A 26,232-nucleotide genomic window follows, 5' to 3' on the forward strand; every position below is an offset into this window, starting at 1 on the left:
TGTGTGTGAGAGTGAGTGGTGTTGTCCCTTGACGTGTGAGATCCCAGTGGATCTGTGGTGGGTTTGTGAGTGTGTGAGTTGAGAGTGATGAGGTGGTTGATTTACCCTGGTGGAACAGATGAGAGTATTCGTCTTCTTCCTGCACTGGATGACTGACCTCCTCTGTGCTCTGGTGGCACTGGCTGCCACTGCCAACGCCTCCCAGGGCTGATTGGTGACTCTGGTGGACCTTCTGTGGCCAGAGTGGGTGTAGCAGCCACCTTCCGATGCATCCAGCAGGCACCCCAGAGATGAGTGAATAAGTTTTGTGGTTTGCCGTCTTCTTTGCTTTCGGGGCCATCTGTTGCATGGAGCAGTCCTGGTCTGTAGACATGAAGTAGGCATGCGCTCTGGTACACTTTAAACATGGCACCCAGAGTGAGGAAGCACTGATGTCACGGTATGGTGGAAAATCCGAGCCTTCCCGCCAGCATTCCAGCATGTTTCCCGTGAATGCATCATTAATGAGCCAGGACACGCCAGGAATAGGACGATATGGTGCGAAAAGCTGCTATTGCGGCCAGCAGGTAAAACGTCCTTTTTCCCGCCTGCTACCGCACTTTGTGCAAATCTGGGACAACTTTGCTGATAGACTTCAACAACTTTAGACATAGGTTACTCCTTCCATTTTCTTCACAGCTGGGATGTCAGTTTTCAGGAAATTTGGGCTGAAAACTGTTACAAATTTTAGGTGTGCTCTAGTTATTCAGGAAAGATAGTGAAGGCAAACAAGGAAATGTTTGACTGTATTGATCAAAGAAACTGTTATGGCACAGGAAAGGGATAATGTAGTTGAAGGGTCAAGGTCAGTGTCCATTTGTTTGGAATTTAAGAACGCCTAGAGGAGATGTAATACTGTGCGGTATATCTTCTCAGTCACCAAATAGTGGAAAGGAGATGTAGGAGCAAATTTTTAGGAAAATCATGGAAAGAGGCATAAACTACAGAATAGTGATAATGGGGACATCAATTATCCTAACATAGACTGGGATACTAACAATATAAAGGGCAAAAATGTGGAGGTATTCTCGAAATGTGTTCAATTAACTTTCTTGATTATTGAGGAAGGAAGTAGCACTGGATCTGGTTCAGGCAATTGAGCTAAGACAAGTACAGTTTCAATGGGAGAGCATTTGCGGAACAGTGATCATTATGTTATCACAGAATAGACGTGGAAAAGGGCAAGCTACAATCAAGTATAAAAATACTTAACTGGAGGAGTGCTAACTTCAGTGAGTTGAATGGGATCTGGCCCAGGTGGATTGGAATCAAAATTTGGGAGGCAAAACCGTAATTGACCCATAGACAGCCCTTCAAAAAGGAGAAGGCTCAAGTGCAGAATAGACACATTTCCATGAGGGGCAGGAGGTGCAGGAAGGACATACCAAGCTAGCATCGCTAGATGACTAAAGATCCAGAAGTTAAAATGAGATAGAAAAAAGAAATTTCTTACAATTGTTACAGAACAGACTAGTGAACAAAGCTGAATAGAAGATCTAAAATGGGAGTATAAGGGCAAAGAGAGATGATGAGACTATATCAGTGGCTCACTTAAAAGGGCACCCAAAAGTGTTTTATAATCACATAAATAAAAGGATACTCAAAGAATGGGATCAATTAAGGACCATAATGGCAGTATTCCTGTGGAGGAGATTACAAGGCTAAATTACTAAATGAGTAATCTGATTCTGTTTTCACTAGAGAAAAGAATGCTGCAAAGATACTGAGTAAAAAAGGAGGCTGTAATAATATTGGATAGGTTTAAGTATAGATGAAGAGGAAGGGCATAAAAGGTTGGCAGTCTTCAAATGAGTAAAGTCACCCAGTTCAGGTGGGGATGTAACCTAGGTTATTGAGGAAACTAAGGGTAGAAATTGCAGAAGTTCTGATCACAATCTTCTAATCCTCTTTGGATGTGGGAGTAGTGCCAGAGGACTGAAGCACAGCTAATATTACACCCCTGTTTAAAAAAGGATGGGATAAACTCAACAGCAGTTGGTCGTGAAAAAAGTTTTAAAAGCAATTAGCTAGAAACAATTATTATTATAATAATAATAGAGATAAAAACAAAAAACTGTGGCTGCTGGAAATCCAATACAAAACAGAATTACCTGGAAAAACTCAGCAGGTCTGGCGGCATTGGCGGAGAAGAAAAGAGTTGACATTTCGAGTCCTCATGACCCTTCAACAGAACGGAGTGAATATTGGGAGAGGGGTGAATTTAAGCAGGTTTAAGGTGGGGAGTGGGGGTGGGTGGGTGGGGTGAGAGAAGTGGGGGGGGTGGTGTGGTTGTAGGGACAAGCAAGCAGTGATAGGAGCAGATAATCAAAAGATGTCACAGACAAAGGAACAAAGAGGTGTTGAAGGTGGTGATATTATCTAAACGAATGTGCTAATTAAGAATGGATGGCAGGGCACTCAAGGTACAGCTCTAGTGGGGGTGGGGTGGAAAGACTAGCAGGGCATACAAGATTTAAAAATAATGGAAATAGATGGGAAAAGAAAAATCTATATAAATTATTGGAAAAAACAAAAGGAAGGGGGAAGAAATGGAAAGGGGGTAGGGATGGAGGAGGGAGTTCAAGATCTAAAGTTGTTGAATTCAATATTCAGTCTGGAAGGCTGTAAAGTGCCTAGTCGGAAGATGAGGTGCTGTTCCTCCAGTTTGCATTGGGCTTCACTGGAACAATGCAGCAAGCCAAGGACAGACATGTGGACAAGAGAGCAGGATGGAGTGTTAAAATGGCAAGCGACAGGGAGGTTTGGGTCTTTCTTGCGGACAGACCGCAGGTGTTCTGCAAAGCGGTCATCCAGTTTACGTTTGGTCTCTCCAATGTAGAGGAGACCGCATTGGGAGCACTCCTCACCGTCCAAGGGCCCAAACACTCCTTTCAAGTGAAGCAGCATTTCACTTGCATTTCTCCCAACTTAGTCTACTGCATTCGTTGCTCCCAATGTGGTCTCCTCCAAATTGGAGACCAAACGTAAACTGGGCGACCGCTTTGCAGAACACCAAGAAAGACCCAAACCTCCCTGTCACTTGCCATTTTAACAATCTACCCTGCTCTCTTGCCCACATGTTTGTCCTTGGCTTGCTGCATTGTTCAAGTGAAGCCCAACGCAAACTGGAGGAACAGCACCTCATCTTCCAACTAGGCACTTTACAGCCTTCCAGACTGAATATTGAATTCAACAACTTTAGATCTTGAACTCCCCCTCCATCCCTACCCCCTTTCCGTTTCTTCCCCCTTCCTTTTGTTTTTTTCCAATAATTTATATAGATTTTTCTTTTCCCAACTATTTCCATTATCTTTAAATCTTGTATGCCCTGCTAGTCTTTCCACCCCACCCCCACTAGAGCTGTACCTTGAGTGTCCTGCCATCCATTCTTAATTAGCACATTCATTTAGATAATATCACCACCTTCAACACCTCTTTGTTCCTTTGTCTGTGACATCTTTTGATTATCTGCTCCTATCACTGCTTGCTTGTCTCTACAACCACACCACCCCCCCCACTTCTCTCCCCCCCACCACCCCCCCACCTTAAACCTGCTTATATTTCACCCTCTCCTAATATTCACTCAGTTCTGTTGAAGGGTTATGGAGACTCAAAACGTCAACTCTTTTCTTCTCCGCCGATGCTGCCAGACCTGCTGAGTTTTTCCAGGTAATTCTGTTTTTGTTTTGAGCTAGAAACAATTGGCACTTGGAAAAGTATGGGCTAATGAATGAAAATCAACACAAATTTGTTAAAGACCAAATCAAATTTGACTAAGATGATTGTGTTCTTTGATGAAGTAATGGAGAGGGTTGATGAGAGTAATGCAGATGGTGCTGTGTATATGAACTTTCATAAGCTTCACTAACACTTATCCCTCTGAGTGTTAGCTGAGATTCAGGTGGAAGCATTCTTTTCTGAATCACATGGTTCTGCATTCAGATTCTACAATAGGACTTAAGCACAAAAATCAAGCCTGACTAGAGTAATTCTGAGGGATTGTTGCAATGTTGGAGGTGCTGACCTTGGGATAAGACCTTAAACTGAGGCCCCATCTCCCTGTTGAGGTGGATGTAATAGATCCCATGGTGTTATTTTGAGGAAGAGTGGGAGACAGTTATCCTGGGTTATATATTTACCTCAATCAACATCACAACAGCATATTATCTGGTCATTATCATATTGCTGTTTTTGGGAGTTTGGTGTGTGCAACTTGGCTGGTGGATACAACAGTGACTTCTAAATTCTTTCACTGTAAAGCCCTTTGAGATGTCCAATAGTCAAGAAAGTGCGATATAAATGCAATTCTTATTTTCTTCTATTTTTATTTATGAGCATTTGACAAAGTGCCACACAATAGACTTGTGACTAAAATGAAATCCCACGGCATTAAAGGGCAGGAACAGAATGGATACAAAATTGGCGAAGGGGAGCAGAAAGAAAGACACCGCCCCTCTCGTTGTCACTCTTGCTCCAGGCCCCGCCCCCTCATCATTTTGTTCTGCACCCCGCCCCTCTCGCCGTCCCTAGACCCCGCCCCTCTCGCCGTCCCTAGACCCCGCCCCTCTCGCCGTCTCTGGACACCGCCCCTCGCTTCACCCTCGCTTTAGGCCCCATCCCTCTGCAGTTCTCCTCCTCGCAGCCCACGTGGCTGTGAGGTTAGGAGTCGCGGGTCAGAGGTCACGGAAGATGGTGGAAGGAGCTGAGCCGGTTGATGTTCGCGTGGTTCGCAGCGGCGGTAGCAAAATCAGCTACCGGCGGCCCGTCTTCTCGGCCGACAGCAGGTGAGTACTGTCCTGATCCGCTCCCTGCCGGCTCCTGAGCACGATCCGAGGCTGTGAGCGGGGCGGTTCCCACGGAGAGAAGCTGTTTGCAGCCACGCGGTGTCTGCCTACTCCCGGCTCTGGGATGGAGCTGCAGGAAGCGGCTGCGGTTTATTCTGACTCCCGGGGAGTTGCAGTTTGAGGGCGGGAGCTCTGATTTATATCTGCAGTGGGCAGGGGCAGGAAGCACCGAGAGGCCACCTGGCTCTGTCTCTCTCAGTCCTGGTATTGTAATAACCGCCAACAATTAGACATTATCCATCTGTGTTACCAGGTTGGGATGAGTTGCTCCGTGTAATGCAAGTGAATGCATTGATTTTATGATGGAGCCTGTTTATACGTGTTAATGATCTCAGTAGAGTTTTGCAGTTTACTACTGGCAAATTATCCTTAATTCCAAATTACAAGACAGTCTTATTTGTTACTGTGCCTTTATGTGGTTCACTTCCATCTGTAATCAAATTAGCCTAAAACTGATAAATTGGAGCCTCCTGTTTGTTGTGACTTCCATTCCCCCTCACAAATATTTACACACTTGTTCATTTTCAATTAAATTATAATTTGATTAAATTATGAATTGATGTTTTTAATAATTGCATTTTTCTAATATATTTCATTAAAAGGTCATAAATGTTTTGAGATGAAAGTCAAACCTTTACATTACTAAGAGAACAGTGCTGAACAGCACTATTGCAATACAGCAATACACTTCCAGGACAAATGGCATTGTGCAGAAGCCTGCGCTAAATGCGCCTATACTCATTAACAACAATTTACATTGATATAATGGATTTAATGCAGTAAAATAACCCAAAGCTCTTCGCAGAAGAGTTATCAAATTAAATTTTGCCACAATGTGCAGGAAGTTGCATAAGTTGAAAAAGATTGAGCTTTGGATTTCAGGCACTTGCGCTGCAGTGACTCCAGCTACTGTTCATCTGCAAGGCTGATGGTTACATGGATAGCATAGCTTGAGAGGTGGGGTCGCTGTGATCTAATAGAGAGAGGAAATGGGTGAGTGCCAGGTGATGAGGTAGTGCAGGATCCCCTGAGTGCATCTTGCTCTGCAGCCAGCAGTCAATTCTGAATACCCCAGGGTGATGGTCCTGATGGGGCATGTAAATGGCACAGGTCTATAAATGGCACTGATGGAAGGGGAAGATCAAGAAAGCAATAGTAAAATAGGATTCAATAGTTTTGTAATTCATTCTTGAAATGAGTGTTGGCAAGGCCAGAATTTATTGCCAATCCCTAATTGTCTTTTAGAAAGTGGTGGTGATCCATCACCTTGACTGCAGTGCATATGGTATAGGTACACTGACAGTGCTGCTAGGCAGGGAGTTCCAAGATTTTGCCTTAGACACAGTGAAGTAACAGCGATATGGTTCAAAGTCAAGTGGTGGTGTTCCCATGCATCTGCTGCCCTTGTCCTTCTAGGTAGTAGAGGTTGTGGGTTTGGAAAAAGCTGACGAAGGAGCCTTAGTGCATTGGTGTACTGCATCTTGTAGATGGTGCACACTGCTGCCACTGTAGAAGGAGTGAATGTTTTAAAGTACTGGATGGGGTGCCAATCAGGGGGCTGCTTTGTCCTGGAGTGTTGAATTTCTTTAATGTTGTTGGAGCTGCACTTATCCAGGCAAGGGGGGAGTATTCCATCACATTCCTGACTTGTGCTTCATTAGAAGGTGGGCAGATTTTGGGGAGTCAGGTGAGTTACTTGCAGAATTTCCAGCCCCTGACCTGCTTTTGTAGCTACTGTATTTTGTGGCTGGTCCAGTTAGGTTTCTGATCAGTGGTAACCCCCAGGATGTTGATAGTGCTGGATTCGTTGATGATAATGCGATTGAATGTCAAAGGAAGATGGTTAGATTTTCTCTTGTTGGAAGTGATTATTGCTTGACACTTTTGTGACATGAATGTTACTTGTCACTTATCAACCAAGCCTTAATGTTATCCAAAGCTTGCTGCGTGTGGGCATGGACTGCTTCAGTATCTGAGGCATCACAAATGGTACTGCACATTATGCAATCATCAGCGAACATCTACCATTTCTGAACTTATATTGGAGGAAAGATCATTTTTGAAGCAGCTCAAGATAGTTAGGTCGAGGACATTATCCTGAGAGAAAAGCAAAATACTGCGGATGCTGGAAATCTGAAACAAACAAAAATAGCTGGAAAAACTCAGCAGGTCTGATAGCATCTGCAGAGAGGAATACAGTTAACGTTTCAAGTCCACATGACTCCTCATCTTCTAAGGAAAAATAGAAATGAGATGAAATATAAGCTGGTTGAAGGAGTTGGGACAGGTAGAGCTGGATAGAGAGCCAGTGATAGGTGGAGGCAAAGAAGAGATTGCCAAAAATGTCATAGACAAAAGGACAAAGGAGTGTTGACAGTGGTAATTTTGGCTATGGAATGTGCTAATGGTGACATTAAGGGTAGAAAGGACGAGCAAGTGACAGGTAGCCCTAGTGGGGTAGGGTGAAGGGATCGAAATGGGCTAAAAGGTGGAGATAAAACAATGAATTTATAAGTTTAATAATAATACATTTAAAAATAATAGAAATAGGTGTGAAAAAAATCTATATAAATTATTGGAAAAAAACAAAAGGAAGGGGGAAGAAACAGAAAGGGGGTGGGGATGGAGGAGGGAGTTCAAGACATAAAGTTGTTGAATTCAATATTCAGTCCGGAAGGCTGTAAAGTGCCTAATTGGATGATGAGGTGCTGTTTCTCCAGTTTGCGTTGAGCTTCACTGGAACAATGCAGCAGGCCAAGGACAGACATGTGGGCATGAGAGCAGGGTGGCGTGTTGAAATGGCAAGCGACAGGGAGGTCTGGGTCATGCTTGCGAACAGACCGAAGGTGTTCCACAAAGCAAAAGCAGAATTACCTGGAAAAACTCAGCAGGGCTGGCAGCATCGGCGGAGAAAAAAAGAGTTGACGTTTCGAGTCTTCATGACCGTTCAACAGAACTAGGTGAATCCAAGGAGAGGGGTGAAATATAAGCTGGTTTAAGGTTGGGGGGGAGAGAAGTGAAGGGGGGGTGTGGTTGTAGGGATAAGCAGGCAGTGATAGAAGCAGATAATCAAAAGATGTCACAGACAAAAGAACACAGAGGTGTTGAAGTTGGTGATATCTAAACGAATGTGCTAATTAAGAATGGATGGTAGCGCACTCAAGGTACAGCCCTAGTGGGGGTGGGGGGGCATAAAAGATTTAAAAATAATGGAAATAGGTGGGAAAAGAAAAATCTATATAAATTATTGGAAAAAACAATAGGAAGGGGGAAGAAACGGAAAGGGGATGGGGATGGAGGAGGGAGTTCAAGACATAAAGTTGTTGAATTCAATATTCAGTCCGGAAGGCTGTCAAGTGCCTAGTTGGAAGATGAGGTGCTGTTCCTCTAGTTTACGTTGGGCTTCACTGAAACAATGCAGCAAGCCAAGGACAGACATGTGGGCAAGAGAGCAGGGTGGAGTGTTAAAATGGCAAGTGACAAGGAGGTTTGGGTCTTTCTTGCGGACAGACCGCAGGTGTTCTGCAAAGCGGTCGCCCAGTTTACGTTTGGTCTCTCCAATGTAGAGGAGACCGCATTGGGAGCAATGAATGCAGTAGACTAAGTTGGGGGAAATGCAAGTGAAATGCTGCTTCACTTGAAAGGAGTGTTTGGGCCCTTGGACGGTGAGGAGAGAGGAAGTGAAGGGGCAGGTGTTAAATCTTTTGCGTGGGCATGGGGTGGTGCCATAGATGGGGGTTGTGGAGTAGGGGGTTATGGAGGAGTGGACGAGGATGTCCCGGAGGGAACGATCCCTACGGGGAGGTGACGGGAAGTTATGTTTGGTGGTGGCATCATGCTGGAGTTGGCAGAAATGGTGGAGGATGATCCTTTGAATGCGGAGGCTGGTGGGGTGATAAGTGAGGACAAGGGGGACCCTATCATGTTTCTGGCAGGGAGGAGAAGGCGTGACGTCGGATGCGCGGGAGATGGGCCGGACACGGTTGAGGGCCCTGTCAACGACCGTGGGTGGAAAACCTCGGTTAAGGAAGAAGGAGGACATGTCAGAGGAACTGTTTTTGAAGGTAGCATCATCAGAACAGCTGCGACGGAGGCGAGGGAACTGAGAGAATGGGATGGAGTCCTTACAGGAAGCAGGGTGTGAGGAGCTGTAGTCGAGGAAGCTGTGGGAGTCGGTAGGCTTGTAATGGATATTGGTGGACAGTCTATCACCAGAAATTGAGACAGAGAGGTCAAGGAAGGGAAGGGAAGTGTCAGAGATGGACCACGTGAAAATGATGGAGGGCTGGAGATTGGAAGCAAAATTAATAAATTTTTCCAAGTCCCGACGAGAGCATGAAGCAGCACCGAAGTTATCATCAATGTACCAGAGAAAGAATTGTGGAAGGGGGCTGGAGTAGGACTGGAACAAGGAATGTTCCACATACCCCATAAAGAGACAGGCATAGCTGGGGGCCCATAGCCCCACCTTTTTATTTGGAGGAAGTGAGAGGAGTTGAAGGAGAAATTGTTCAGCGTGAGAACAAGTTCAGCCAGACGGAGGAGAGTAGTGGTGGATGGGGATTGTTCGGGCCTCTGTTCGAGGAAGAAGCTAAGGGCCCTCAGACCATCCTGGTGGGGGATGGAGGTATAGAGGGATTGGACGTCCATGGTGTAGAGGAAGCGGTTGGGGCCAGAGAACTGGAAATTGTTGATGTGACGTAAGGTGTCAGAGGAATCACGGATGTAGGTGGGAAGGGACTGGACAAGGGGAGAGAGAAGGGAGTCAAGATAACGAGAAATGAGTTCCATGGGGCAGGAGCAAGCTGACACGATCGGTCTACCGGGACAGTTCTGTTTGTGGATTTTAGGTAGGAGGTAGAAGCGGGCCGTCCGAGGTTGGGTGACCATCAGGTTGGAAGCTGTGGGAGGAAGATCCCCAGAGGAGATGAGGTCAGTGACAGTCCTGGAAACAATGGCTTGATGTTCAGTGGTGGGGTCATGGTTCAGGGAGAGGTAGGAGGAAGCGTCTGCGAGTTGACGCTCAGCCTCTGCGCGGTAGAGGTCAGTGCACCAGTCAACAACAGCACCACCCTTGTCAGCGGGTTTGATGACAATGTCAGGGTTGGACCTGAGAGAACGGAGTGCAGTAAGTTCAAAGAGAGAGAGAGATTAGAATGGGTGAGAGGAGCAGAGAAATTGAGACAACTAATGTCGCGCCGACAGTTCTCAATGAAAAGATCAAGAGAAGGTAAGAATCCAGAGGGAGGGGTCCAGGTGGAGGGAGAATATTGGAGGTGGGTAAAAGGATCCGTTGAACGGGAAGAGGACTCCGGCCCAAAGATGTGAGCCCGGAGACGAAGACGGCGGAAGAAGAGTTCATCGTGCCATGCCCAAAATTCATTGAGCTGAGGGCGTAAGGGTATGAAACTAAGTCCTTCGCTAAGCACTGAATGTTCAGCATCGTTTTGGATTTCCAGCATCCACAGTTTTTTGTTTTTATCTCTGTGTTCCACAAAGCGGTCACCCAGTCTGCGTTTGGTCTCTCCAATGTAGAGGAAACTGCATTGGGAGCAGCGAATGCAGTAGGCTAAATTGAGGGAAGTGACGTGAAGTGCTGCTTCACTTGAAAGGAGTATTTGGGCCCTTGGACAGTGAGGAGGGGGTAGTAAAGGGGCAGGTGTTGCACCTTCTGCGGTTGCATGGGAAGGTGCCGTGGGAGGGGGTGATGGAGGAGTGGACCAGGGTGTCCTGGAGGGAACGGTCCATACGGAACCGAAGTGGGTGAAGGGAAGATATGTTTGGTGGTGGCATCATGCTGGAATTGGCAGAAATGGCGGAGGATGAACTTTTGAATGTGGAGGCTAGTGGAGTGATAAGTGAGGACAAGGGGTCCCTATCATGGTTCTGGGAGGGAAAGGAAGGTGTGAGGGCAGATGCGTGTGAGATGGCCGAACACGGTTGAGGGCCCTGTCAACCATCGTGGGTGGAAAACCTCGGTTAAGGAAAAAGGAAGACATATCAGAGGAACTGTTTTGGAAATTGACATCATCGGAACAGATGCGACGGAGGCGAAGGGACTGAGAGAATGGGATGGAGTCCTTACAGGAAGCAGGGTGTGAGGAGTTGTAGTCAAGGTAGCTGTGGGAGTCGGGAGGCTTGTAATGATTTTTTAAAAATATATATTTTTCTTTTCCCACCTGTTTCTATTATTTTTAAATGTATTTCCATTCATTGTTTTATCTCCACCTTTTAGCCCATTTCGATCCCTTCCCCCTGCCTCACCCCCACTAGGGCTACCTGTCACTTGCTCGTCCTGCTTTCTAACCTTAATGTCACCATTAGCTCATTCCACAGCTAATATCACCACCATCAACACCCCTTTGTCCTTTTGTCTATGACATCTTTGGCAATCTCTCCTTTGCCTCCACCTATCACTGGCCCTCTATCCAGCTCTACCTGTCCCACCCCTCTCAACCAACTTATATTTCATCTTATTTCTATTTTTCCTTAGTTCTGATGAAGAGTCATATGGACTCGAAATGTTAACTGTATTCCACTCCGCAGATGCTGTCAGACCTGCTGACATTATCCTGAGAAACGCCTTGGGGCGATATCCTGGGGCCCTTAGAGAAACAGCTGGGTATTTCTACAGCCAATGTCACCCTGACTCAATGGTGATGGTGTCACCACCTTGGTGTTGGGGTTAAGAATGTCACTGAACAATTGCACAACATTCTGAAGGTAACAGCCAGTGGTCATGGTCCATATTGGTACCAATGACATATGTAGATAGAGAGATGAGGTACTGCTGATAGATTTCACGAAGCAGGGAAGAAATTAAAAGTAGATCCTCAAAGGTAGTGATCTCTGGATTACTCATGCTGCCATGTGCCTGTGAGTACCATGGAGAAGTTGGTGGATAGTGCTCACATGTTTACTGTTTTACAGATATTTGCTGTGTGCATCAGGGGATCTTGTGAAAGTGTATATTACAGCCACACAGGAATGTGTGCATATCCTGAGAGGCCATAAGAATCTCGTTACAGGCTTTCAGCTTAATCCCAAAAATCATTTGCAGGTAAGAAAGTTGTTTGTGATTAATCTTTAGCTACAATGCAGTGTTAAAAGATTGCATTTATAACCCAGTGTACATAGTGGATTACACTTTGTTAAGTTGCTTCTTCAGTGGAAGACCCTGGAGACTTATTTGATATATTAGCTACGGTGATGTGCCTGCCTACAAATTAAACACATCCCAACTCACTGCCCTAACTTGGCCAGAGTTCCGTATCCACTTCTAAGGCTTGTACACCTTCTTCCCAAACAAAGAGACACAACTATTCTTGAGGTAATGTAGAAGTTTTATTTTGCTTTGGTCAAAAATACAAATGTAACAAAAATAACCTAGGTGAACACTCTGACAACATTTAAAATTCCATGAGTGAAGTAGTGTCTATGATCTCAATTTATAATGAGAAAGAGGATAAATTAAGATATGCCTCATTACATAACAGTTGATTGGGATAGTGATGTAATCAAAGAGGTTTATTAGTAATGGATTATCTTTAGCTGACCTGATCTCTTTGAAAATTATTTATAGTGATCAAGAGGATTGTTTTTAAATTGTTAGCCTCACGTAAACGGTTTTCCTTAAACTATGATCTTGAAGAAATACAGTAAATCATCTCTTCATACCTGTGAGCCCTGATGTATTAAAAATCTAAACTTTGGACAATTAAAGCATTTCTGGCACAGTAGCACTTGTAATGCAGCCCAGGTGCCATCTGTGCCTCATTTCCCTTTCGCATATGTGCTTGTAACATTTTGCTGCTCTATGTACACCTTGCCTCCGTTAATAAACTGTTAATAGTTTAAACTATAGGCTTTTGACCAATAGAAAACGGTGATATTTCTTTTCCTTCTTTCAGCAAAAGATGGCAAAGTGATCCCATCTTTCATAAAACAACTAAAAGTCTTTGGAAAATATTAAACCAGTACAACTATGGTACTGTAGTCCTTTTTTTCTTTTCATAGAGGAATGTGCCTTGCCTCCTGGTATTGTTGAGAGCCTAAATAATAGCCATTATTTGGCTCAAACTTACAACTACAAAGTTTAATGAAGCATAAGCCTATACAGTATACCTTTTAACTGCACTGAATCATCTTTTAAAATTGCTACTGATGATCCAGTTATCTGTTCACAGCTGTACTCTACTTCATTGGATGGCACTATTAAACTCTGGGACTTCACTGATGGAATATTAATAAAAGTAAGTGGTGCTGTACTCTGAAGGACATATGAAAGAATTTGTTTTTTTTTAAATATGTAGTAACTATTTGTTTTCTCTGTAGACTTTTATTGTGGATTTTAAACTGCTTGCCCTGTACACATCTGCTGCTGATGAAAAGTCCATCTTTGCTATTGTTCCAAAAGATAATGATGACGATTCAGGTAACAAAATCTAATTCAAAATCTGATTTAATAAAGATTATCCTTTGCCAACATTGCATTGTATGTGCAGTTAAAAATAAAAAAAAGTACAAAGATCTAAGATCCTGAAAAGTTGATTTAACACAGTAATCTAATCAGCTGTATGTTTTAATGTTCATTGTTCTGTAAAATATTGTAATCACAAGAAATTAGTCAAACTTCCCTCTGTATTGTAGCTTAAAACTTGTATGAGTTTGGAATGTTCGGAAAAACTATTTTAGTTGCGAGCCCCTTAATCTTCATGTAATTATTATTGCGGAAAGGAGACATGTTGCCAAAGCTTTTCATCTTGCACTCATCAGGTCAAATGCATGAATGTGAAATTTCAAATGATCAGAACAATTTATACTATAGGAGAAAAGGGCTGATTAGTTGGCAGGTCAATTCTGATGGCTGAGGCATTGCTGTGGAGAAAGTAATGGGGAACTGTAGGCTCCCCACACTTCGGGTAATTCCCTCTAGGTCCACGCACCAACATTTTCATTGGTTTGCTCGAGAAACGTGTTTTTGACAGAATAAGCTCAAACCTCCTGCTTTGTGAATATTTCCAGTACATAGATGATACACTGTGATCTTTGAATCTGCTGCCGCGTGTAAGGATTTCCTTTCATACTTCAATACGCTTCATCCTATGCTCAAATTCACTTTTGAGATGGAGCAGTCTTAATGCGTTCTCTTTCCTCGACATGCTAGCTGACCAATCGGAATCAACTTGCCAAGTGATCAGCACCCCTTTTCTCCTGTTGTATAAATTGTTGTGATCATTTGAAATTTGCCATTCTTGCGTTTGGCTTGATGAATGCAAGACAAAAAGCTTCAGCAACACGTCTCTCTTCTCAGCAATATTCAAGCTCTATACTACAAATCAACCATATGTAATTATTAATTTGGCAACCAATTTCAGCTGCAGTCACTTTTTCTCTGATCAAGTGCAATAGATTTTGTTTTGATTCTGGTGGCAAATTGTCTTTTATTTTTGGTAGTCAGCGGAATGTTTTCAAAAGTAAATTATAACATGTAAAGAAAAACTGGAAGGTTCCTTAATGTGTGAATTATTCTCCTGCTTTACAATCTGTTGTTCTCCAGGGAAGTTTCAGTTAATATCCATCAGTCTGCCCAAGTCAACTGCTCAAGAAGTTGAAGCAAAAGACTTTAATGTCATTTTGGATGATGTATGTCAGTCACCAAAATCAATAGCATTTGGCAGAGAGGTATGACTCTTTGATTATCCAGTTTTAAAATAAAAATCTTCTTAAAATTTTATTAAAACTTTTAAAATCAAAATTGTAAATCAAAATGAATATGAAACAATATATGACAGTCACATTGGTTCGGGTAGTAATAAGTTTGCACATTAATGGCTGCATTTTAATTGTAAAGCACTTTCCTATATTTTTATTGGAAGTGGAAAGGAAGTGCAAGTATAATTTATAGTACAGTTGTTTCTTTGAGTTGTTTAGTAACACGAGATATATATATATATATATATATATATACATATATAGCTAGAGAAATAAAGTTTTATCCACTGAGAGATTAACTTATAGCTAAAATATAATCTAACAGTAACTGAAATGGAGGAGTTGGGGGGAATGTTCTGTATAAGTTGTTGTAGGAAATAGCTCGCACTGGCAATTCATGTGATGTTGACAGTGTTTCTGAACAAAGATAATTTTGGGTATAAAATTAATAAATTAAGTTAAAATATTCTTCATACAACTCTCAACTAATTTTGCATGATTGCTTTAAGGTAAGCTAAGTTGTTTAATAATTCATTAGAATGAAAAATGCATCTTCTTTATTTGTTACATTTTCAATTCTATTTCACTTAACAGGGTGCATATGTTGCTTCAGTCAAAGCTCTTGAGCTCCGTGTGTTTTTCTTTGAAAAGAAAAAGTATTACAGGTAACCCTTAGTTGAAATAGTACTTTGGCTTTCTCTGCATATTAGTTTCATCATGTCAGACTAGTCCACAAAACAATATGTTTACAATCAATGGAACAGCAAAATAATCCTGTTTCATTTTATATTTTAAGGTTTCCCTTGAGTATTAAAGGTCAGAACGCTCAGAAAGCAGCCAATAATGTATTCACCTGTGTAGCCTGTCATCCAAAGGAAGACTGTATAGCAACAGGCCACAAAGATGGCAAAATCCGACTGTGGTATGGTACTCTTTCATCTTACTTCTGGAGTTTGTCTTTAATAAGCCATTTGTTTTATTTGGTTTCCACCATGGGGAAAAGCCTTTTTCTGTGTACACCAAAATCAGAAAACCCATTTATGATTTTGTTATATTTAGCACATAGAGGAATTCTTCCTTGCCCAACCCTCCAAGTGCATCAACAAAAGCAGATGTAATAAAAATGAATTTAAAATAAGTATGTGCTTTGTGACCTTGGTTTTATCATATAAATTATAACTGATTTTATAAGATTTTTGGGATGTATATTGTTTGCTTGTAATCTGAAAACTGAGGCTTTAGTCCTTCTATGAATAGTGTTAAATGATATTGGGGTTGCAATACTTGAAAATATGTCTTACTTTTTTCTTCCTCTCATGCCTTACTTTAATTTGGACAGTACTTTAATTTGGACAGCACCTTAAAGAAACACTTCAGGCTAAGTTTGTAAAATGACTGTCGGAGTTCATTGAAATTCTTCCCTCTTCCCATATTATGGGCTTACAAAACAGATATGGACATTTCACACTATCTCATTATTTTGTAACTGCTAGGATGCAGGCTACAATAGTTACAGTTTGCTGAGCAAATTCCTTTGTACAAAATTCTGTTTGACTGTATTTTTATAAAGTTCAGTCAACAATAAAAGCCGCAAAGCTCCATATAGCGTTGCTCCACTATTTCCAATAAGAGAAAGGGGTGCTCGGGATCTAGGATGTACAGGTACTAAAATGTCACTGTCCAAACCTAGGAATTATGTTTCCAGAATCTGTATCTTAAATACTGTTTAACAAGAAAATATAAATAAGTAGAAGCAACATTTAAGTGTTTTTCCTAAGTCTGTAGTTTTGACCGCGATTAGATAATTTAGTACAGCTCGAAATCTAAGCTGGAATGTTTCTGTCTTTAATATACTGTACCATCAAGGCAGTATTGGTCATCAGGGAAGCTTCATGTGGAAAACTGAATTAAAGTGGGAACTCGTGCATCTATATTGGGAAACACTTTAACACGGTTATCCATAAAAACAATGCTGCTATTTTGTGATACGTTTATTCCTTTTTCAAAATGTAATGAAAGCTTTTGCTTGTTATTGGTATGAAAGCTTAACTGAAGGGAAAAATAGATTCTAGTTTTTGAAAAGGTGAGTTTCTAGACCTCACGTGAGGATGTTTTTAAATTCATAGGAGGAACTTTAATCACAGACAGGAGTATACCTACTCAGCACAGCACTGGCACCACGATGCAGTCAATGACCTGGTCTTCTCAGCAGAAGGTAGGAAAATACATTGCTTGTCTGATTTCTAATCTGACTTTCCCTGGATTCTTTTTCCTTTTTACATTATTATAGTTCACAAGTTTTAAGCTTTTTTTTAACTCCTATACAAAGTAAATTGACAGAGTACTCTTTGGAGATGATACTCATTGGGCAGGATTTTCCCCTATCAGGGGCGAAGTTGAATTGTGAGCGCACACAAGCACCCCTCTGATCGGCGCCCCCAATTGGGGGCGTGGAGCCATTTTACGTGGGCGGGCCAATTAAGGTCTGCCCAATGTGACATCTGCACAGATGCGCTATGCATTCCCTCTGGGGGGGGTGTGGGCGGGGTGGAGTCCCTGAGACCTGTGAGTACGCTCTCTCACGCGTGTGCACGAAAGAGCGCACTCATCTCCCTGAGACGAAGTGTTGCCTCAGGGGGATAGGCTGTTCTGTCACAAATTCCTGACATGTTCCCTCATGTGACGTTGTCACATGAATTGGGACATGTCCATAATTTTTTTAAAAACTATAATTTTTTTTTCAAACCTACATGAAACCTGATCCCACCCATGGATGAGGTTTGATGCTTTTTCTAATTCCCGCCAGGGCTCCTGGCCTGCCTACCAACCTTAAGGTTGGACGGGCAGGTCCATTAATTAGTTAAATGACTCTGTCAATGGCCTCAATTGGCCATTGACAGGTCAGCGGGTGCACAGCTGATTTTGCTGTGCCCCCGCCTTCCTGAAAATTTAAATGAGGCGCGGTGACGTCAGTAGTTCCGCCCAACGTCACTGAGCGTCATTTTATGTGTCGGCAAGCGGGCCCTGTCTCCCCCCCACTTGCGGACGGGAAAATCCTGCCCACTAAAAATTTACCCCTTCAGCAAAAAGCAAATGGCATATCAAACAAGAGTTTCATGGTCATTACACCACAAAAGGAAGCTGTTCAGCCCATTAAGTCCCTGCTGGCTCTCGGTAGAGCAATCCAGGCATCTCCATTCCCCTGCTCTATCCCCATAGCCCAATGAGTTTATTTCCCTCAAATGCCTATCCAGTTTCCTTTTGAAATCATTTATTGTCTCTTCCCATAGCAACCTTTTTATTTGTTCACGGGATGTGGGTATCGCTGGCTTGGCCAGCATTTATTGCCCATTCCTAATTGCCCTTGAGAAGCTGGTGGCGAGCTACTGCCTTGAACCGCTGCAGTCCATGTCCTGTAGGAACACCCACAGTGCTGTTAGAAAGGGAGCTCCAGGATTTTGACCCAGCCACAATGAAGAATGGCAACATAGTGCTAAGTCAGGATAATGTGTGACTTGGAGGAGAACTTGCAAGTGGGGGTTTCCATGTATTGCTGCCCTTTTCCTTCTAGGTGGTACAGGTTGCAGGTTTGGAAGGTGCTGTCGAAAGAGCCTTGGTGAGTTGCTGGAATACAAGTCATCAGATGATGTGATTTATCCATTCCAAGCATAGCCAGCCTTCCCAGCACCTCCTGCCTCTCAATTTTCACCTGACCTATTGCCTCTACCATCTCCGCTTAGACCGATACTTTGTCAGTATCTTCTTTCTTAGTGAACACTGATATAAAGTACTCATTAAATATTCTAGCCTCGACCTGTGCCATTAAGTATATGTCACCACCTTTATCCCTAATAGGACCAAACCCACCTCTTAATGCCCACTTACTATTTACATAGGGCAATTAGGGATGGGCAATAAATGCTGGCTCAGCCAATGACGCCCATACCCCATGAATGAATTTAAAAAATGCCAGTAGATTTTTTTGGTCCTTTTTTATGTTAACTGTAATTCTATTCTCATCTCTCTTTGCCAGTCTTATTTTCCTTTTTACTTCTCCACTTATTGTATTTGGCCTGGTTATCACTTGACAAGCATCATACACTTTTTTTTGTTTCATTGTTTTCTCTTTCTCCCTCTCATCCAAGAAGCCCTGAGTTTACTTTACTTACCTCCTTTTTTGGAATTTACCTAGCCTCACCTGAAACATCTCTTGTTATGTTACCATTTTTCCTGCCAAACTTCAGTTCCATTTCACCCTGGTTAGATCCCCTATCAATCCATGAAGTTAAACCTCTTCTAATTTAGATTTCTACTTTAAATTGTACCTTGCCTTTCTCTATTACTAATCTAAACCTTATGATATGTTGATCACTTCAAGTATTGTCCTATAGACGCTTGGTCCGGTTAGCCCACCTCTAAGTATATATCACCTCCTTTGTCCCTAATAGGACCAAACCCACCTCTTACTGCCCACTTACTATTTACTTCGGGAGATTAGGGATGGGCAATAAATCTTGGTGCTCCCAGCACCATATCCAGCAATGCCTCCTTCCTTGCTAGACCAAGAACATACTGGTCAAGAAAGTTATCCTGAAACTCAACCCTTCCTTTTACTCTTAACATCATCCCAATTGATATTTGGGTAATATATCACCACTCTATAGTGTTTGTACCTCTGACTTCCCTGCAGATTTTCTCCTCTATCTCTCTTTCTCTCTCACTATTTTGGGACATATAGAATACCCCCAGTAGCTTGAGCGCACCATTTTTGCTTATCAACTCTAACCAAGTGAACTCTGCCTTTGCCCCCTCAAGGATATCCTCTCTTTCTAACATTACAAAAACTTCTCTAATCAGTACTGCCACCCTATCTTTTCTGAATGCCTTCAACCCATGAATATTATTACACACCCCATTCTCACTCTTTTTTAGGCACATCTCCATTATTGCCACTACATCATATTCCAACACAGCTATTTCCACTTTTAACTCACCAACCTTATTCCCCAAACTTTGTGTGTACATTATTGCATTCTAAACTTGTCTTTGTGGCCTTTGTAGTTCTTAGTCTGCTCCTAACTAGTTTGGTACTTCTTCCTTCCACAGTGTTCTCCAACAATCGCACCCATTAAGAATCTTATTCCACTTTGTTGCCTCATTAAGCCGGTGCTCACTTCCTGCCAATTTAGTTTAAACCCTCTCCAATCACAATAGTGATGTATTTGAAAACTGAAATGAATTCACTGCTACATTTGAAATGGCAAATAGAACTACAGGTATTGCTGTTGCAGTTGCTGCATTAGAATCAAACCATCAACCGATGCTTCCATGAAAAACTTGCATGTTTTCACTAGTGGAGATTGTTGCATTCCTTTGAGTTCAAAGTGAGTGATGTCCAGTTAAGGTCACTCATTTAAAAAAAAACCATGTATCTACAGTTGTGTTCATTAAAAGCTATTATTTTTGTGTGTTTTGATACAATTTGTAAGGATGTACCAGAATGAGTTACTACTTGTCATCTTGTATAATCCTTCTGATTTTGTATCAAATTTCATGCTCATCATTTAACACTGGCAACAAAGATGTCCTGGGCAGGCGATAAAGAAGCAAGTTCATTTTGGTGCGATGGAGGAAGTTCTACAAAGTTGCTGCTCCTTAGCAGAAGATCTTGTTCTGTAGAGATAATGGCTTTTTTGTTGGCTTGCTTGCCTTCAATTACATAATTTTTTGGAGGGTGCAGACAAAACTGCAGAGTTTGGGTTGACTTGGGGTTTAGATTTTTTTCTAGTTTGCAGCACTCCATTTTAGATTGAGACATACTGTTGCATTGAGATTTTACAGTGACAGCTATTTGTGAACGGCTGCAGAAAGTAAAGTGTTCTTGGCTAATTAATGTTTCTGTGGCTTTTTATTTAACAGGCACTAACTTGCTGTCTGGTGGAGTGGAGTCTGTACTGGTTCAGTGGCGATATGGATCTGAAACCAAGAAAGATTTTTTGCCTCGTCTTGGGGGAGCGATCGAACATATTGAAGCCTCACCTGATGGTGTTTTGTGTTGTACATCTCACAGTGACAATAGTAAGGGTTGGAAACTTCTGTAGGAGCTATTGTGCTTTTGAAGTAAACTCTGAGAAATTTATGTTATGCTTTTGTATTACTTCTAACATTGGATAACAATTTTTTAAGGCTGACACGCTGTTCACTTTACTAGCTTTTGAAATGGTAGTATCAGCATTTGATACAGAGCTCTGTTCAGCTGCATAAGGTTTGTCCATCTGACTGACATTACATTTTACAGGTTAGTTTTATTTGCCACCCCTTTCTTTCCTTCCCTATCTTCCCTGAATATCTTGTACTCAGGAGTATTAAACATCCAATCCTCCCCATTTTTGGGTCAGGTCTCGGTGATCGTCCGTACGTTGTGTTGTAAATGGCTATTTGTGCCTGCAGCTCACCAGTCTTTTTCACCACACTTTGTGCAATTATATGCATGTATTCCAAACCAAATGTGGAACGCTTGTATTTTCTATGCTCCTTCCAAATTTTGTAATGTTTCTAGTTCTAACTGTCTCTACTTTGTTTCTACTTTTTAATATTACATCTTGATTTCTCTTTCAGAAATAACAATCATCCAAAGCAATCTGAAGCTTTCTGCCGCAATTCAGGGTTTGGTTAAAGGTCTGTATCTGGCTGAGATTTGTTTGAACAAGGTGTTTGTATTATCATATCATTGGCACTCGATTGTTACTTTTCTGTTTTGCTTTTTTGTCCTTTTTCAGGTCAGGAGATTGCAACTGGTTTAATGTTTGATCCAAGAAGCAAAGCTCTAGTTCTAAATGGGAAACCAGGACATTTGCAGTTTTATTCGCTCCAGAGTGACAAGCATTTATACAATGTAAGCGTGTGCAGTTATTTGCAATCTGTGCAACTACTTCATTTGTTTTTTTAATAAAAGAGATGCCACATTTTTTAAGTGATTTTTTTTTTAGTAACCTCACCTATCCTGTATTTAATGTAACGGAGTCCCATGGCTTGGTTTCCTCACTTGCTGTTGTGAATTGTGCTGTGAAGAATAATTGTAGTTCTTACACTCAAAGCACTGTATTTCAAAGTAATTCTTTAATGTACTGCATTTTTGGCCTTTAAAAAGGACATTCAAAATCTTATTTTCAAGTGAAACAATAGTGGCGTCATGTTTATAATTGACCAATAAAAGTAGATGTTTGTTAGCATAGGGACCATAGGTTCAGAGCGATACATGTTAGGCTAAAATATAATTGTAGTTTAGGATAAATGAAACTTTGTTTTTGCATTAGTGCTTTATGTTGAAGGTTTGAGCACTGCTTAAATGTAATTCTCATCTTTTGCAGCCGTAATAAGTTAGAGGATTCACAGTCATTTAAGATTTGTGTGACTACTTAGCTTCAGATTGCCTTTAATTAGACTCAAAATATGAACAAGGAGCATGGGTAGGACGTTTGGACCCTCAAGCCTGCTCCACCATTTAATAAGATCGTGGCTGAACTGATAGTAACCTCAAATCTGCATCCCGCTAATCCCTCATAACCTATCACCCCCTTGATTACCAAGAATCTATCCACCTCTGCCTTAAAAATATTCAAAGAGTCTGCTTCCACCACCTTGGAAGAGAGTTCCAAAGACTCAATCCTCTCAGAGAAAAAAATAGCTCAGGGGTATTCACTAACCTTTGATCAAAGACTACAATCTCAAGTGGCTATTCAAACAGCCCTTTTCATCATCAGAATTTTGATAAAGCATTGTGGTGAGGGCTTGACAAATGGTATTTAGATTATTATCTGACTTTGTATAGGAATGCTTTTACAAAAATTGACAAAGTATTCTGCAGTCTCACTTTCAAATGCTTTGAATAATTGATGTTCTTCCACCAAGCAAGCTGCATCTTCTAGTAACTATAAGAAGTACTTTTAGCAAATGCTCATCAGAAATTGCTTGATAACATTTGAGAAGAACAGACGTTGGCTACAATATAAAAGCACTCGGTGCAAAGCCCTGACAAAAGGTTTTTAAGTTAAAAGTCTGTTAGCTTGCTGTACCATTATTCATGTTTTAATGATTGATCATTTAAATAGCACATTGGTGTTGTGGGGAGCTGCCTAACAAGATTTCTATGTATTTTGAGTTGATTGCTGGAGCACAGCCTTCCCCAATTTCCAAGCATGCTATTTATCCTTTTTATTTTTTACTCTTTAATTTTTATGTCTTTATTTCCACCTATGTTATGAATTGGGGGCTGCCGGAGATAACTTCCCTGGTTCGTGGCATCACTTACGTCCACCAACAGTCTGAGAGGCTTTCTTTCCAGGAGTTAACACACTGCCCAATCTCTACTTTAACAATACACTTGGGGGATGGGATGGGTGTAACAATCAATTTAATCTTGACTCGTTCTGCATGTCTTTTGTATCCATATTTCTTATAATCTTTCGGCAAGTGAACTGAGTGCATGAGATGAGGCATAGCTTGATTTGAATCATTGGCCCAGAATTTGCTGGCAAAATAACAGCGTCTATCACTCATGTCGTTATTAGCATGTGACCCAGCAACTTGTGGCAAGATACCCCATGAGTTGCAAATCATCACAAATTGCTGGACGATTTGCACCACTCCACCTGTAAGTGGGAACTTGCCATCAACCACCTCGTGATTGTCAAGAAATTGCTGTATTTGCGCATTTATTGCCAGTTAAAAGCCACTGCAGGATGTTGAAATTGGCACTTAACTACATAAGTGTTTAATGATTAGATTAATATTCCTGCAGTGCCATTCAACCTATTCTAAACCAGAAAGGGATAAGTGAAAACTGGAGTCTCATTCCTATGGATAGTAAATATTAAAAGGCTTTTAAAATTAAAACTTATTTTCCCTTCTGTCTCTTTCTCTTGCTCTCATTTAATGTTTTGTTTATTTCTCTTTCTCTACCTATTTGACTCTATTCAAGCTATTTCTTTCTCTGTCAATCCATATTTTCTTTATCCTTAAATCCCATTGGTTAAGGAGATAGACTGTTGGTCCTGTTCAGTAAGGTCCCAAGTCCTGTTGAGCTATAATTAGCTCTCACTTCCAGCAATTTACAAGCACAAAAAGCTTTCAAGCTGAATGCTGAGGGAAAATGTCTTAACCAACAATGCCCTGCTCCAGCAAATTTTGAACCATTACACTGCTGTATTCAACAGTAATATGAACGTATAAAGCAATAGTTATGATTAGAATCACTTGGTTCAATCAGTACTACATAATCTCTGTGCGATTACTCCACTTTGCCATGCTTTCTTGAAAACACATTTTAAAAGTAAGTTATTTGGATTAATTCCTTGGAAGAACAGTGAAAATATCCTGAAATATAACTCTATCTTGCTTTTTGATTTTTCTTTCTCGTTTTATTTCAATGATTATTCTTCCCATTATCACTTTACTTTGTGTTGCTTGGTTCACAGTTAACTTCTGTCCCAGTCCTTCTGTTTTTTCTGGTTGGTGTTCTTACAAACTTATTAGGGGCTTTCGCTGGCACTATGAATGCTGAGAAAGCTTTACCTCCCATGAATTCTTTTACCCTTGTCCTCCCTCAACAAGCAGTAAACAAAAAAATGCCATTAATCTATGATTCATTACACAGTGCAAGCGATAGACCACAGACTCCTGTGGGGTGGTTTGTAGCCATGTCATTGTGACCAAATGCTACCAATAATACAGCAAGCTTATTGGCTTATCAATCGTCATGAGTGCCCTTCTACACAATGAACATGTTACTTGTTGGCAAATGAGCAATAATTACCTCACAGTCCATAATACTTTAACATAAATATTATGCATTAGTGTCAGAGAATACTGGTTGGTAGTCTGAAGCCACACAAAAACACTGTGCTCATTCTCCCAACAATGGCATGGTTTTTTTTTGAAAAGCCAACCCTGGAAGTATATCAAAGCAATAATCTAGACTTGAGATTCAGATGATTTATAAATTCTTGAAAGTTTGCTTTTATGACATAACATTTCCTAAACTGTGTTTTAGATTATTCTCTTTATCCTATGTCATTTACATGGTCTTATTTTTGGTATAAAAGTGTAATTCGCAGTTATATGCACCAATTATGCTGAACAAAATAACATGAATATGCCATGTAACTTGTATCCCTCATCATTAAGTAATTTCTCTAAGTTCCAAATCATTCCATTTAGATGGAAGTAATTTCAAAAACATTTTCCAACTTTGCCAATCAAAAGCATAGACCATTTCAGCAATAATTTTGGTCCAGAATTGTATGCAATTGATGTATTGATCAAATCTTTGTGTTCCATACACTTCCAAGAAGATTAAATACTTGAGTAAATTGATGCGTTTCAGAGGGCTGACGTGCAGCATTAACATGTTAACATGCAGTATTCATAGGTTCCTTCTAAATATAAAAATATTAGTTGTGATTAATTTAGTAACACTTAAGTACCGTCAAATTAATTTTGTGTTGTTTCTATTTCACAGCTAGACATTGTTCAACAAGAATATATCCACCAATCGGGACTAAACCAGACTGAAGTGGTCAAGGCAGCCTTTGACTTTCAGGGTACATGGTTAGTAACTGTGGAAGAAAGGAAAAAGGAAGCAACTGACCTTGAGCTGCAGATGAAACTTTGGGCCTATGATCAGGAAAAACAGAGGTGAATTTTCCCAATATCATATACAAAAATGAAATACATTAATTAACCTATTTTTGAATCACATATAAATAGAACCACTAAAATTGGATTTAGAACAATGGGCTGCTTGTATTTTTAAATTGAAATATTTTTAATTGTGCCAAGTGTTTAACCAACTTTCTAAAATTTTACTACAGCAGTTGAATATAAATATCAGAAATATTTCTTCCATTGCTAAAGCCATATAAATCACTTGTTACGTTTTGCCTACCAAAAAAAGTAGACCTTGAAACTTTTATGTACCATAGAAGTTGTTAGCTTTTAGGGTTTGTTGTTAGGAGACATGTTTTTTTCAATAACAGTAATATCATTTACTGCTTATAGTGTAATACTATTCACCCTGTATAGATTTGTAGTAAACTGGCTGTGTTATGGACTATTGGGGGTTAAATTGGCTAACCCCAGAAAAGGGGCTTGGGGATCATACTACATGATTAGCCCGGATCCATTTGTTGCATAGCAGTCAGGATGTTATATTCATGCCAGTTTTACCTGAGCAGTTCAGTGAGTGCACGCTTCAGCTGCAAGTCTGATATTGCTATTTAAAGGCAGTTTGTACTTCTTAATGGGGAGGTGCATTGTGGCTGCAAGAAGTATTAGGAGCCCTTTATATACTGAAACGTAGAAGAATGGCTGAACATGCGAGAGTGAAAAGTATAGGAAATCTCCAGAAAGGTATACAGTACTTAATGACCCTTTTAAATAGCACTGATGTGAGGTCCTTTGTTCGTTTTGACTTCATGTTCAGCTGTACAAGGTTAGCTGGAGTGTGAAGTTGCAAAATGTCAGCGGTAGCTTCAAACTGATTTGCGTTGTCATTTTGATGATCTGCATGCTGCCAACAATATATGCAAACCTCAAGATGTAGTGCAGTCAGAAGTATGCACGTAGCTAGAACCAT

At 41.1% G+C, this 26,232-nt stretch overlaps 1 protein-coding gene across 1 annotated transcript in view; it reads left to right on the plus strand.

Moving 5' to 3' along the window:
* Positions 1-4,666: 4,666 nt before the first annotated feature.
* Positions 4,667-26,232, plus strand: part of wdr75 (WD repeat domain 75) — a 38,411-nt gene continuing 16,845 nt past the window's right edge. The window contains exons 1-12 of the mRNA XM_041201696.1: positions 4,667-4,823; positions 11,814-11,943; positions 13,070-13,135; positions 13,218-13,317; positions 14,443-14,567; positions 15,192-15,262; positions 15,394-15,519; positions 16,724-16,812; positions 20,517-20,675; positions 21,216-21,275; positions 21,377-21,492; positions 25,117-25,292. Of these exons, the coding sequence (XP_041057630.1) occupies positions 4,729-4,823; positions 11,814-11,943; positions 13,070-13,135; positions 13,218-13,317; positions 14,443-14,567; positions 15,192-15,262; positions 15,394-15,519; positions 16,724-16,812; positions 20,517-20,675; positions 21,216-21,275; positions 21,377-21,492; positions 25,117-25,292 (1,313 nt within the window). The 5' untranslated portion in view covers positions 4,667-4,728. The remainder of the gene's footprint in view (positions 4,824-11,813; positions 11,944-13,069; positions 13,136-13,217; positions 13,318-14,442; positions 14,568-15,191; positions 15,263-15,393; positions 15,520-16,723; positions 16,813-20,516; positions 20,676-21,215; positions 21,276-21,376; positions 21,493-25,116; positions 25,293-26,232) is intronic.

This window comes from Carcharodon carcharias, chromosome 12, assembly GCF_017639515.1.
Source record: "Carcharodon carcharias isolate sCarCar2 chromosome 12, sCarCar2.pri, whole genome shotgun sequence".
NCBI lineage: Eukaryota > Metazoa > Chordata > Chondrichthyes > Lamniformes > Lamnidae > Carcharodon > Carcharodon carcharias.